At 41.6% G+C, this 13,187-nt stretch overlaps 2 protein-coding genes across 8 annotated transcripts in view; one reads left to right on the top strand and one right to left on the bottom strand.

The window, feature by feature from the left end:
- The window catches only part of DYNC2LI1 (dynein cytoplasmic 2 light intermediate chain 1), a 59,672-nt gene that overhangs the window by 6,018 nt on the left and 40,467 nt on the right, over positions 1–13,187 (bottom strand). The gene's annotated exons all lie outside the window — the stretch shown is intronic.
- ABCG5 (ATP binding cassette subfamily G member 5) overlaps positions 1–13,187 on the top strand; it is a 49,846-nt gene that overhangs the window by 26,940 nt on the left and 9,719 nt on the right. For 3 of the 6 annotated variants that reach the window (XM_077915230.1, XM_077915231.1, XM_077915232.1), the window contains 6 exons: positions 119–332; positions 415–620; positions 1,427–1,565; positions 6,246–6,431; positions 10,689–10,801; positions 11,920–12,601. In XM_077915230.1, the coding sequence (XP_077771356.1) occupies positions 119–332; positions 415–620; positions 1,427–1,565; positions 6,246–6,431; positions 10,689–10,801; positions 11,920–12,113 (1,052 nt within the window). In that variant the 3' untranslated portion in view covers positions 12,114–12,601. Of the gene's footprint in view, positions 1–118; positions 333–414; positions 621–1,426; positions 1,566–6,245; positions 6,432–10,688; positions 10,802–11,919; positions 12,602–13,187 lie in introns of those variants that run through there. The other 3 variants (XR_013389425.1, XM_077915233.1, XR_013389424.1) reach the window with 2 other exon arrangements.

The following is a 13,187-nucleotide window of genomic DNA, read 5'->3' as shown; positions in this document are numbered from 1 at the left end:
ATGGGATGAGGTATTAGCTAGTACTCCTGAATCAATGATGAAACATATATTATTAGCCATTGTACATATATATGTATTTAAAAACACATGGGTCATTTCTTTTGGGGGAAAAAATTAGTGGACCTGACATCAGTGGATACCCAAAGCAAAGAACGGGAATTAGAAACCTACAAGAGAGTCCAGATGATTGAATCTGCCTACAAAGAATCAGCAATTTATCGCCAAACCTTGGAGAACATTGAAAGAACAAAACACCTGAAAACATTACCAATGGTTCCTTTCAAAACCAAAGATTCTCCTGGAGCTCTCTCTAAACTGGGTGTTCTCTTGAGGTAAGAGCCTCACCCTGTTTTAAGTGGTCAGATACCCACCAATAAAAGAAAAGGGATTAAAATGGGGTTGTTTGGCTTTCAGGAGAGTGACAAGAAACTTAATGAGAAATAAGCTGGCAGTGATTATGCGTCTTGTTCAGAATCTGATCATGGGTTTGTTCGTCATTTTCTACCTTCTGCGGGTCCAGAACGATGTGCTGAAGGGTGCTGTCCAGGACCGTGTGGGTCTCCTATACCAGTTTGTGGGTGCCACCCCATACACAGGCATGCTCAACGCTGTGAATCTGTGTGAGTGCCTGTGCCCAGTTCACCCCAGGGGTGGGGAGGGCACTTCCTCTCTTCCTGATCATCTCCCTTCTCCAGCTGGCATCTTATCTTGTAAGACTCCACCATTATAAGAGGTATTTTGCTGAACTAAACTTGGCCCTCTCTAGATTCTCTCCCTGGCAAAGAGTTAACTACTGAGTTACTAACATCTTTGTGTGAATTAGTTGATCAGGTAGATCTCTCTGAGGGTTTTTAAGGGTTCGGGAAAACAAGAAGTTAGGGCTACTGATGGGGCAGGGTTTGGGAAGAGATTTTTAAAAGATAATTCCCATTATCCCTATCTTGGCAATTAGAGTGTGCAGCCTGAGGTCCAAGATACCTGCCAATTTTGTACTGTTATATTCTTTTTGAAGCCTATTTTAGGACAGCTAGCACCCATTTTTCAAATTGAGTGAGGATCCAGAAACACCACCTAGTTGCCTGGTGTTCTGTACCAAGACCCTGCACAAAAAGAGGACAAAGTACCTCACATCATTCGTGACCCTTTTGCACGTGTTCTTGAATTTGTGACAACTCTCCCCTGACTTTAGAGAAGGAAATAAATTATGACAGTTTTTGCAACCATATTGTAATTCAAGTACAGTAGATTTCTGTAGGGGGAAGTGTTTACAGTTCTGTGGACAGCAGGTCTCCTCTTTACATGACTAGGGAGCCCCAGCTCGTCCCCATCATCCAACCCTGACAGAACTCAAGTTCATTCTGGGCTAGCCCTCCCCTTAGCTCTGTGGCAGTGACCAGCTATCCTGAAGCCTGTCTTCTGTGCCCAGTTCCTGTGCTGCGAGCTGTCAGCGACCAGGAGAGCCAAGACGGATTGTACCAGAAGTGGCAGATGCTGCTGGCCTATGTGCTCCATGCCCTCCCCTTCAGTGTCCTTGCCACCATAATATTCAGCAGTGTGTGCTACTGGTAAGGGGGTGTTCAGAGGTGTTCAGTCCTGGGTCTGGCCTCCTGGGGATCTCCAGGTGGCCCTGGAGATCTTTATTTGCCCATCAGTGCCTAGTACAATATCCTGTCCTTTAAGACAAATAAAAAAAGCCAGCTGGGGCCACATGGGACCTGAGAGCTGACCAGCAGGACTGCATGGTGCTAGGCACTGCTGTGTCCCACATCCTCTGCAGGGCCTGCAAAGAGAAGGTTGCCCTGAAGTAGTTGGGATCCAGGAGCAGAGGCAACCAGCAGCTGTTCAATAGCAATAGAACATGGCTCCCAGGGACAGCCCAGGTGGCTCAGAGGTTTAGCGCCACTTTCAGCCCAGCACCTAATCCTGGAGATCTGGGATTGAGTCCCACGTCAGGCTCCCTGCATGGAGCCTGCTTCTCCCTCTGCCTGTGTCTCTGCCTCTCTCTGTGTCTCTCATGAATAAATAAATAAAATCTTAAAAAAAAAGAAAGAAAGAAAAAAAGAACATGGCTCCCAGGCTCCTCCTAGCTGGAAGGGCAACTCTGCTGAGGTTCCACCTACAACCTCACAGTTGGGCTGGCGTGAGGGGGCTTGAGCAGTTGGAAGAGCGGCTTTGGGAAGGGGCACATCCCTGTTGCTCTTAGGTTTGGATTGATGGCTTCTTTCTGGTTTTTGTTAGAACTTTTAAAAGATATAAATCTAAGAATGTGTACTTATTTGCATAATTGTCATCAGAGGGAGAAGTATCTTCCCTGTTCCCCATGGCTTTCCCTTAGGAAAAGATGGGGGTATTACCTGGTATTCTGTGACTCTGGTAGTTTAAAGGTGCCCAGCTTGTTATTTGGAGAACTTCAGGCAGTTCTTGGGATGCTTTCTTCAGGCCAGAATTCAGAAGCAGGTGTTCCTAACATAGCCTGTATATAGACCCATGATACATTACATGAAAATAATTATTATGAATTAAGTGATATGTAAGCAAAAGACAAACCAGGGCCTAGTGAGTTTGAGCTCCCTGATGAAGAGTGGGAAGGTCTTGGGGTGGGTGTTTAGAAGTTGGTCTCATTCTGGAGAGTGACAGAGGCAGAGCCACTTGCTCCGAGTTAGCAACAGGATGGGTTCCCCACCGAGGGTGATGGCAGGGACCATAGGGCCTCCCTGCCTGCCCTGATGAAGCCTCGCTATTCTCAGACACTCAGGAACATTGAATCTCTAATCCATGATGTAAACCACAGGTTTGTCTAGTTTAGGCTGAATGATCCAGAAGATTTTAAAAATCTGATCATTTTTGAGTAAATCAAGTTTGGCTGAAAATTGAAGATGTTGCTAATTTAGAATCTTGCTACTCAGTGTGGCCCATGGACCAGTGTCAGCCTTACTTCGGAACTTGTTTAACATGCAGAATCTCCAGTCCAGCTACTGAATTGGGTTCTGCCTTTAAAAGGACCCCCAGGTGGTTCATATGCACTTAAAATTTGTGAAGCACTGATTTTGAAGACCATATAATATTTGAAAAAGTGCCGATGAGAAAGAAAGTACTTTAAGATTTGAGAAAATAGGGCAGTTTTAAACTAGGCTCAGTATAAGCACACAGGTCATGACTATTTTTGATAAAAAGGCATAAAAGAGTCATTTCCAGTGGCAGCAAAGCTGTTAGCAATGTAGCAAATTCTTTGATAAATGACAGAAATATTTGTTGAATGCCTACTAAGTACCAGGCATAATACTAGGTGCAACAGAAGACTCAAAGAGGAGTGAACAGAAGGTGTTGCCTTCTGCACTCAAGCTTGCAATTCTGAAATGTAAACATCTCTGAAAGCTACAGTGTTTTTGTAACTTTTAGCAGCACAAATGACCTGAAATAAGTGGCAAAATCTCATCTGAACTGACATGATGTTCTTTATACTTTCCCCATATCAACACAACATGCTTGATTATAAGTGGAGTCCCCGATCCCACTGTGACAAGTATGGTCTATGCAGTGTACAGCCTTTCCAAAATCTGTAAATTGCCACATTCCAAAACACATCTGGCTCTAGAGTATTTCAGATGATGGATTGTAGGCATAAATCTCCAGATGATTTTAAATTTTTTTTTAATTTTTTTTTTAAATTTATTTATGACAGTCACACAGAGAGAGAGAGAGAGAGAGAGGCAGAGACACAGGCAGAGGGAGAAGCAGGCTCCATGCACCGGGAGCCCGATGTGGGATTCGATCCTGGGTCTCCAGGATCGTGCCCTGGGCCAAAGGCAGGCGCCAAACTGCTGCGCCACCCAGGGATCCCTCCAGATGATTTTAATTCAAGAGAGTGTAAGATTAGTATTATAAGGATGCACAAACACTATGCTGAGGAATATAATAATAATAACTAACACATACGGAGCACTGGCTATGTCAGGCACTAAAGGGTTTTAAATGTATTAATTCAGATAATTGGCTTGCAATTCTATAAAGGTGGTGCTATAATTATTGTTTGTAGATGAGCAAACTGAGGTACAGATGGAAGTATCTTTTTCATTTCACATCCATTATCCAAGTTAATTACAAAGGAGAACAAGAGCCCATTTGGTTGAGAGGACAGCTTGAGAGATGAGCATTATTCGAATGGATAGAAAAGAGAGCAAGGGCATAAGTTCAGGAGCAAAAACACATAAGACCTTTCCAGAGAAAGGTTCAGTTGTGCTGTGAGAGAAAAGGGTTGGAAGGAGTAGTGAAAGGTATGACTGGTCCCTCTGGGGGGGAAGGTGTTGGATGTCAAGCTAAGGGGCTGAAGTGGATTTGATAATGGAACATAGGAGAGGGTTTTGAACTAGGGAGTGACCCATCTTTCTTGGACTCTGGAGGGTGAGGCTGGCTTGCTTTGGCAGCAGACTAGAGGTGTGGTATATCCATTCATATTGCAGAGCTTCATGGAGGTAAGGGATCAGATTAAGAGGTCATTAGCAGTCTTCCAAAAAGGATCGTCAGTAGTGTGATGGGGCTACAAGTCAGATTCACAAGAGAACAAGTAAAGAAGGAGGTAGAAGAAGCAGATGTTGCTTGAGAAGCTTGATGGTATAGGGTAAGATGAAAAGAAGGCAATTGCTCACATAGTTATCAGGCTCAGGGAGTGGGTGTTTTTAGGATATGGTAAATAACACCATCAGGAAAAACCGTTAGATTGAAGAGTAGATGAAACTATAGCAAAATAGGAAAATTCACAGATCAAGTTTCGAGGGGAGTGCAGGGTAGGGATAGGGAATCAGGATAACATGAAATCAGGGAACAAATGGATAGGATCAACTTGGCAACAATAGGAGGAAAAGAGAGAGAATGAGCACAAGACATGGAAGATGAAAAGTAGAGAAGATAAAGATAGCAAGAAATTAGTAATTGAGAGGACGGGATAATTTAAAGTAGAGGTATAGATTAGCCATGAGGGACATGTCATTGGAACCCAGTAAATGGAAAAAATTAGGGGTCTAGGGGTTCAGGTGAGGCAGAGCAGATTTGATTAGTGCTGAGGAATGCCTTGTTCAGCACACCTTCAGGGAGAGAACTTAAGTGAAGAACCCGGATCTCTGGGTGTGGGGACTGGTAGGCAAAGACAGAAGGGGGTAAGGACCTGAGGTAGGAGAGATGAGGGATGCCCTGATCAGACAGCACTTTCAGAATCTGAAATCTTGGGAAAATAGAACAGTTCTGAGTAACATTTAAGTCCAAGACATGGTGAATGATGAAGATTAGGTAGATGGAGCCATGGGAACTGGTCAGGTTGCCTGATTAGGAGGCACTGATGTTGATGGTTTATCAGGAAGGTTAAAGACCTTGAGGATAAATGATAGTGGGCAGGAGTGCAAAGACTGACCCTTGTCCAGATGCTGTAAAATCATCAAAGGTGAGAGAATGCCCTAAAAGCCACAAAGGGTTGCACAGGGAAAGAGAATTAATAGTAGAAGCAAATTCATGATTTGTGGCCTTGAGTGGTAGGGAGGCATGCATCTAAGACGTGCCAGCTCCTTTTCCTTACTGTACAAATGCAAGAAAGAGCAGCCATGTCTAATGGTTGTTGGGGACACGCTATCACCAGGGAAGTGTATTTAGTGGAAGGAATATAAGAGTGAAGGGGCATGGATGTAGGGAAGTCTGTTCACAAGAAAATGGGGATCAAGTCTGTGGAAGGAGCTGGTAGAACAAGAAACAAGAATGGAGCAGACCTGAAGGGCTAATTCACCAGAGGCAGTGAAGGGTTTTCATATTGGCAACCATCCCACGGTAACAGGGATGGAGGGGCAGAGCAGCAGGTCGAGTGAGCCTTCAGCACTGGGAGAGTAGGCTAGGCTAGTTAGGGTAGGAGCACGGCTAGCTAAGCAGACCATGGTTATTTATGGAGAAGCCTGGAGAGTTCAACACCTCCACTTACTGCACCGATTGTGAGCATTGTTTAAGTTTTAATATTTTCCTCTGAGAACTGAAGGAGCTGTAAAAGGGAAAAGGTGGCACACTAAGTCGGAGCCAACAGAAACAGTTTGTAGTAAAAAAATGGTCTCAAAGGGTGTCTCTGTTCCAAAAGGCCTTTCAAGGAGTTTGGCTTACCCTGCAAACTCTTCCCACCCATTAACCACCATGGACTTATTCATAGAAGGCACATGTGGTATTTTTCTTAAATAATCCCTGGAGAGGAAACTAAAGACTTTATGTATTTCTAGGACTCTGGGCTTGTATCCTGAGGTTGCCAGATTTGGGTATTTCTCTGCTGCTCTCTTGGCCCCCCACTTAATCGGTGAATTTCTAACTCTTGTGCTACTTGGTATGGTCCAAAACCCAAATGTGGTCAACAGTATAGTGGCTCTGCTCTGCATTGCTGGGATACTTGTGGGATCTGGATTAGTAAGGTAAGATATGACAGTTTGGGATTTTCGTTGACTATCTGTTGTTAATGAATCACTTGATAACAATAGTCATAAGAAATTGCAGAGAAGAGCTGTGTGATACTGGCTAAAGGTATCACACAGCTCTTATTGCCTTATGATCTGGAGTATTTAGTACTTATCATTACTGTTTAGACCTTGAACTGTTTACCACGTGTTCAGTAAAATGTCTTCACACTGAGAATCAAGAAATGACAATTTAGGCATGTTATCCATATGATTCACAGATAGTTAACAAGAGGAGGAAAACCAACCCATCCTCCAGAAAAACTCACAGCCTATCATTACAAGCTAAATAGCATGTATTTAATTCATTTCTGCTCTGGCACTGTGGAGTCTCTCTCTGTTCTGGTTCTCAATTACTGGTTTCTTTTAGGAAGTAAGAACAGTCAGATTAAGAGCTTGCATGACAAAAGACTGATCAAGAAAATATCAGGACTAGAAGGATACATACTAAATGTTACCAGCAATTATTTCTGGGTAATAATGTAGTTTAACTTTTTCTTATATTTTCCCTTATTTTTATGAATTTCTATAATAAAGCATCATTTTATAAGACAATATATATGTCCACATACATACATTTAAAAAAAGCAATAGCAGAAAGGGTGGAGAATTTTAGAAGAGTGCTGGTGGTCCCAGGCAGGTGATGTGAGTGTCTATTAAGTATGCTAAGGGTCCCTGAGGAAATGTGAAGGTGGCTATTTCTTTGACTTAAAAACAAAAAAGCTCAGAGCATCTACTATATGTAATTACATTTATATATTTATATATTTAATTATTTAACTCTTAGAGCAATCCATGTTTCAGACTTGACTTCTAGTCAAACTACTATGAAGACTCCCAGGCCACACGTGGCTCCTTGGAGAGAGCTCTGACCCAGGAGTCAGATACTTCCTCTACCATTTATCTGCCACATGACCATTGGCAAGTCACTTTTCTATCTAAATTTGTTTCTTCATTTATAAAATGGAGCTAATGATCTCGGCCCTACCAGCCTCAAGGGAACATGAGAAACAAATGAGATAATAATCAACAGGAAAGCACTTCATAAGCTGTACTGAATTATATAAAGGCGAAAATTACAAAGTGAGCTGGTTTTGATCAGTCAAAATTACAATGCCATTATTACATTGTGTTAAGTGATTGTTAACATCTATAAAAAATGCACAAATCAAGTCACCCCAAGGGTAGCCAATCAAGCCAGCAAGGTATAGACCCAACACTGGGCAGGATCTCCTCTTGAATATTTGAATTATTACCTGCTCCAGTCACTCTGGCACTATTTTGTGTATTTGGTTTGTAGAAAAAGGAGATTCATTGTTTTGAAAAGAGAGGCAGTGGCCAGCATTATCAAAGGCTCTTGGGTTTTTTGCAAAACCTCAACATCCCAAGGCTTCATCTGGATTCTGCTTCCATCACTGAACTGAAACTCTGCTCTCGGGGCACCTGAGTGGCTCAGTGGTTGAGCATCTGCCTTTGGCTCAGGTTGTGATCCCGGGGTCCTGGGATTGAGTTCCACATCAGGCTCCTCACAGGGAGCCTGCTTCTCCCTCTGTCTCTGCCTCTCTGTGTGTTTCTCATGAATAAATAAAATCTTTAAAAAAGAAACTGCTCTTCAAGGGCCACATCAACCTCTTAGTCATAAAGTTCATATTCTTCCCTCAGGTCATCACCTTTCCTGACTGCCTTCCTGCAATATTTGCATTTTTGGCTGCCTTTTCCTTTAAACACAAACAGAAATAGCTGCTTTGTGCTTACAAAATAAATGCAAGTTCTTTGGAGAAAAAAGGTACACAATACAGAACTGTATAAGGAAGAAAGTAAAAGTTACCTTAAGTATCACAACCTTCAGTTAAATTTTGTTGTGTATCTTGCTAGACTTTTATATTTAATGAAAATGAGATTGCACTATTGTGAAGAAGTATGCATTTAACGATATAATGTGGACAGTCCCACATCAATAAATTTATTTTTTTATATATTTTTTATAAAGAACATGTTTCTTTTTTTTTAAGATTTTATTATTTATTCATGAGAATACACAGAGAGGAGACAGAGAGAGAGGCAGAGGCACAGGCAGAGGGAGAAGCAGGCTCCATGCAGGGAGACAGAGAGAGAGGCAAAGGCACAGGCAGAGGGAGAAGCAGGCTCCATGCAGGGAGACAGAGAGAGAGGCAGAGGCACAGGCAGAGGGAGAAGCAGGCTCCATGCAGGGAGCTCGACGTGGGACTCAGTCCGAGGTCTCCAGGGTCATGCCCTGGGATGAAGGCAGGAGCTAAACCCCTGAGCCACCTGGGCTGCCCCACATCAATAAATTTAGATACATGGTTCCTTCCTCTCTAAAATGCTCCAGATTTCTATGATACAGCCTGATTATCCTCCTGTGTCTTTCACAGACCTGTTTGTGTCCGTTTGCCACCCGTAAAGATGCCTGCATGCTGTTCCTTGGCTAGATTAGCTCTCTCTGAAATCCCACTATATGTCACTTCTGTTGCAGCTTTCCTTTCAAAGGATGGCAGCCTCTGGAGGACAGTAGCGGTGCCTCATTCATTATAGTTCTCAGTGGCTGGCCCAAGCCCTTGAACCAAATAGGTTTGCAATAAATATCTGAATTGAGTGAATGAATGACTGCTTTCTCTCCTGGGACTGCCTACACATCGGATCAATCACCAACTTCTGTTGGGTTTCTTCTTTGCTTCCAAACCACAAATACATGTGGAGCCTTTACATGTATTCCACCCTGTGTGGTGCACTGCAAGATGAAGTCACATAGTTCCTATCTTAAGAGAGGAACCTTCTGGCCAGCTAGGCAGCCAGCCTGTTATGGCCATCATCCTGTTGCAGGCCTTTGTCATTTTATACTTGAACTACTGCTGAAACAGTTCCCTTTTTGCCTTTCTGCTTTTCCTAATCTGCCCTTATTCCATCCCTCTAGTTGCTGGTGCAGCGTTTTCTTAAACACTGATTTTATGGTCTTTCAATGTCAGCCCACCACAAGGCTCTGAAACAGCAAGTTCCTGTCATTCCAAACTCAGCTCCCACTGCTTCAGATCCTCTGTTTCAGCCCTTCTGGCTCATTTGGCCCCATATGCAGTACTTGACATGCCTGTGCTCATACCATCCTTCCTTCCTAGAATGTCTTTCCTCTCTTCCTTCCTTCCTTCCTTCCTCCCCAGGTTCATCTATCCTGTCCTTTCCAATTAGCCTCTCGATTGGCTGATTCAATTTTGTTCCTTAGAACATTGCCCATAACTGAAAGTCATGGGGTTTGGAGGCCACGTGGGAATAGGTAAAAACCATAAATACGAAGTACAAGAATGTCATGGACATGTGGTGCTGGATTATTATACTTGGCACAAATTGTTTACCACTGTGTTTTTTTTTTTTAGTCTTAAGGATATATATTTTCTGTCCCCAATTACATTGTGAGTTCTCTAGGGGTAGGGTACTTCTTTGAATTCCTCAAGCACTTAGAACTAGTGCCTCACAAATAAAAAGATTTAATCCATATTTGTTGATTGATAGAAATTATATAGGGGACAGAGGAAGCCACAAGGTCAGCATGAAGTTTCTCCTAAAAGAGACTGAAGAGGGAACAGAGTTCATTTTGAACATCACAATGAACATCTGCTGTTCTCTCCATCCTCTCCCCTTATATCATCGTTAATTCTCACTTCACAAACTAGCTCCTTCAAATCTCTATTTAATCACAAATATCCTCCTCTAAAGTGATGTGTTAGGTGTGTATTTTCTTTCATGTTTATATCATCGGTGCTTATCAAAAAAATTAGACACCAATCCATCATCAGGGGATTGTTAAGGTTTCTACTATAATGGACCACTGAGCTATAATTAAAAATGATGGAGTGCTATGCTTACTTACTGACTTGGAAGGCTGTCTGACACATGTGTTTGGTTGAAAAAAAGTAGGTTAAAAAAGAGCATGAAGAGTGTGATTCCCCTTATGTATAATTTTATAAACACATACATATACACACGTTACATGTATCACCAAAATTTTAACCAGTTATTTCTGGGCAGTGGTATATTTTTGTACTTCTCAGTATTGTTTGATGTTTTTCACAGCACAATTTTTATAATGAGCGATAAAAACTATATTAATAATGGGAAACATAGAAAGGCGGCGGCTTTTCTTTTCACTTGGTAGGACTGTTACCAGAGACTACTGAATTTTAGCCTGCTCTCTCTTTTCTTCAGAAACACAGAAGAAATGTCCATTCCTTTTAAAATCTTCAGTTATTTTACATTCCAAAAATACTGCTCTGAGATTCTTATAGTCAATGAGTTCTATGGACAGAATTTCACTTGTGGTAAGTACTCTGTTTTAGAATATTATTTTTACATGTTACTCTGAGGAAGCAATTCCCTGAGGGAAATGTATTTTTTAAATAAAAGCTATGTTTTATAATAGATTTAAAACCTTGTTTTGAAATAAAAGTCTAACAGTTTCTCTGATTTTTAAAATAAAAGTCAAGTTAGTTACCCGTCAAAGGCCAACAGCTCAAGTCACTCTGATGTTTTTAGAAAACAGTAGGCCTGGGGCACTTGGCTGGCTCACTCAGAAGAGCATTAGACTCTTGATCTTGGGGTTGCAAGTTTGAACCTCACACTGGGGATAGAGAGTACTTAAAAAAATAAAATCTTTAAAAAATTGATAGACCTAATGTACACCAGGATAAACTTTAGTATACTCTGGGTGGAATCTGTTTTTAAGATTTATTTATTTGAGGGAAGGAGAGAGAGCGCATGCACATGAATGGAGAGCGGCAAAGGGAGAGCGAGAATCTGGAGCAGACTGCACACTGGGTGTAGAGCCCCCCACAGGGCTCCATCCCATGTCTATGGGGTCATGACCTGAACTAAAACCAAGAGTCAGTTGCTTAACTGACTGAGCCACCTAGGCGCCCCTGGAATCCGTTCCGAAGAGAACAGGTTGAAGCAGGTTGCAGTGTCTTCTCGTTCCCTAAAATGTATGTAGTATATAGCTGAGTAAGCCATTTTTGGCAAAAGTCTGTTCTGCAAGCCCATGAGAAGCAGTGGGAGCATAACCAGGTCCTTCTGGCCATGGAAATCCCAGGCCAATCTGTGAAGGCAACTAAAGAACAGGGCAGAATTTAATGGTTGTTTTAAGTAGTTTTAGGTGGTAATAGCAGTAACTTTAGGATATTCAGTACTAGGTGATCATAGTGATCATGATTTTTTCAGTACTGTTGTAAGGAATTTACATCCCAAATGGAAACAAATCCATTTCCATCTCAAAATGAAGCTAGGACCCAGAACACTATTGCTTCACCTAATAATGAGTTCTGGGCTCTCTAAAATGTCCTGTATCTTTCATAATGACAGGAACTTAGCAGGCAGTTGGTAAATACTTGATGAAAGTACCTGGGACACACCATATCTGACACTGTCCATCTTTTCCTGGCAGGCAGCTCAAATGGTTCTGTGACAACTAATCCAATGTGTGCCTTCACTCAAGGAATTCAGTTCATTGAGAGAACCTGCCCGGGTGCAACATCCAGATTCACAACCAATTTTCTGACATTGTATGCCTTTATTCCAGTTCTTGTCATCCTAGGAATAGTTGTTTTTAAAATAAGGGATCATCTCATTAGCAGATAGTAAAGAACATTGCCACAAAAATGGAACTTAAGCCCAATTGTGCATGACTACTTTGAATGTCTGAAATAAGAAAGCCATATGTTTCTTGATAGTACATCTTAAGTCTTTTAACCACTTGAACTCCATCTGTGCCCCCCTCAGATCCATGCTGGCCTTGAATGATAGTCTGACTTGTAGGACATGGGCTATTTAGAAATTGTGAGTGGGCTAGTCCAAAAATGTAAATAGTAATAACTTACAATCTTTCATAAAATTATGGGAGACTAGTGTGACTGTTTTCTTTGTTCTAGACACAGAAAAATAGGTCAGTTAAAAAATTATGCTTACAGGGGCGCCTGGGTCAGTCAGTGGAGCATGCAGTTGTTGATCTTGAGGTTGTGAGTTCGAGCCCCACACTGGGTGTAGACTAAAAATTTAAAAGATCTTTAAAAAATTGTTTACAAACAAAATTATGCTTACATTTAATAAAAGATTTGGTGAGAAGAAGATATTTGAATGGTTACTGACTGTAAGTAACAGAAAAGAGTGTTGTGGGTTCAAGTGAAGCAAAGCATCATGCAGAACTGGGTGGGAATGCTTCATCATTGAAAAATCCACATTTATTTGTACACGTTTACATGAGGGTCTGCGTTACCCAATCACACTGAAAGGATGTTGGACAGATGCTGGATGATGAAGACCCCTGATACAGAATACTCAGGGATTTTTTTGGGAGTTAAAACGTTCAGGAATGGGCTGAACTGAGAACACAGCATGCCAGACAGACCTCGGGTAATGTTTTTAAATATTAGTTTGCTATTTTTCTACTTTTCCCTTAGTTTACTTACAAAATCAAAAGTGAATGTTACTAGATAAAGTGTATGCACTGAGAAATGACATCTTTAATGCTAAAGAAGAGGAGTTATTTGAAGTCCATAAAGATAAAATGTTCAACTGACATTGAAAGAACCAGGTTACACACACAGAATTCAGGTTCTTGAATCATAAAGAGAAAAAGATGCTGACAAATACAAATAGAGATACTTGTATTACATAATTTTAGGGATGAAATGATGTATATAGAGGATTAAAAAT

The sequence above is a fragment of the Canis aureus genome, chromosome 11, assembly GCF_053574225.1.
Source record: "Canis aureus isolate CA01 chromosome 11, VMU_Caureus_v.1.0, whole genome shotgun sequence".
In the NCBI taxonomy this organism is placed as follows: Eukaryota; Metazoa; Chordata; class Mammalia; order Carnivora; family Canidae; genus Canis; species Canis aureus.
Note: the sequence above shows the minus strand (reverse complement) of the source record. Positions and strands in the feature narration are given on the sequence as shown.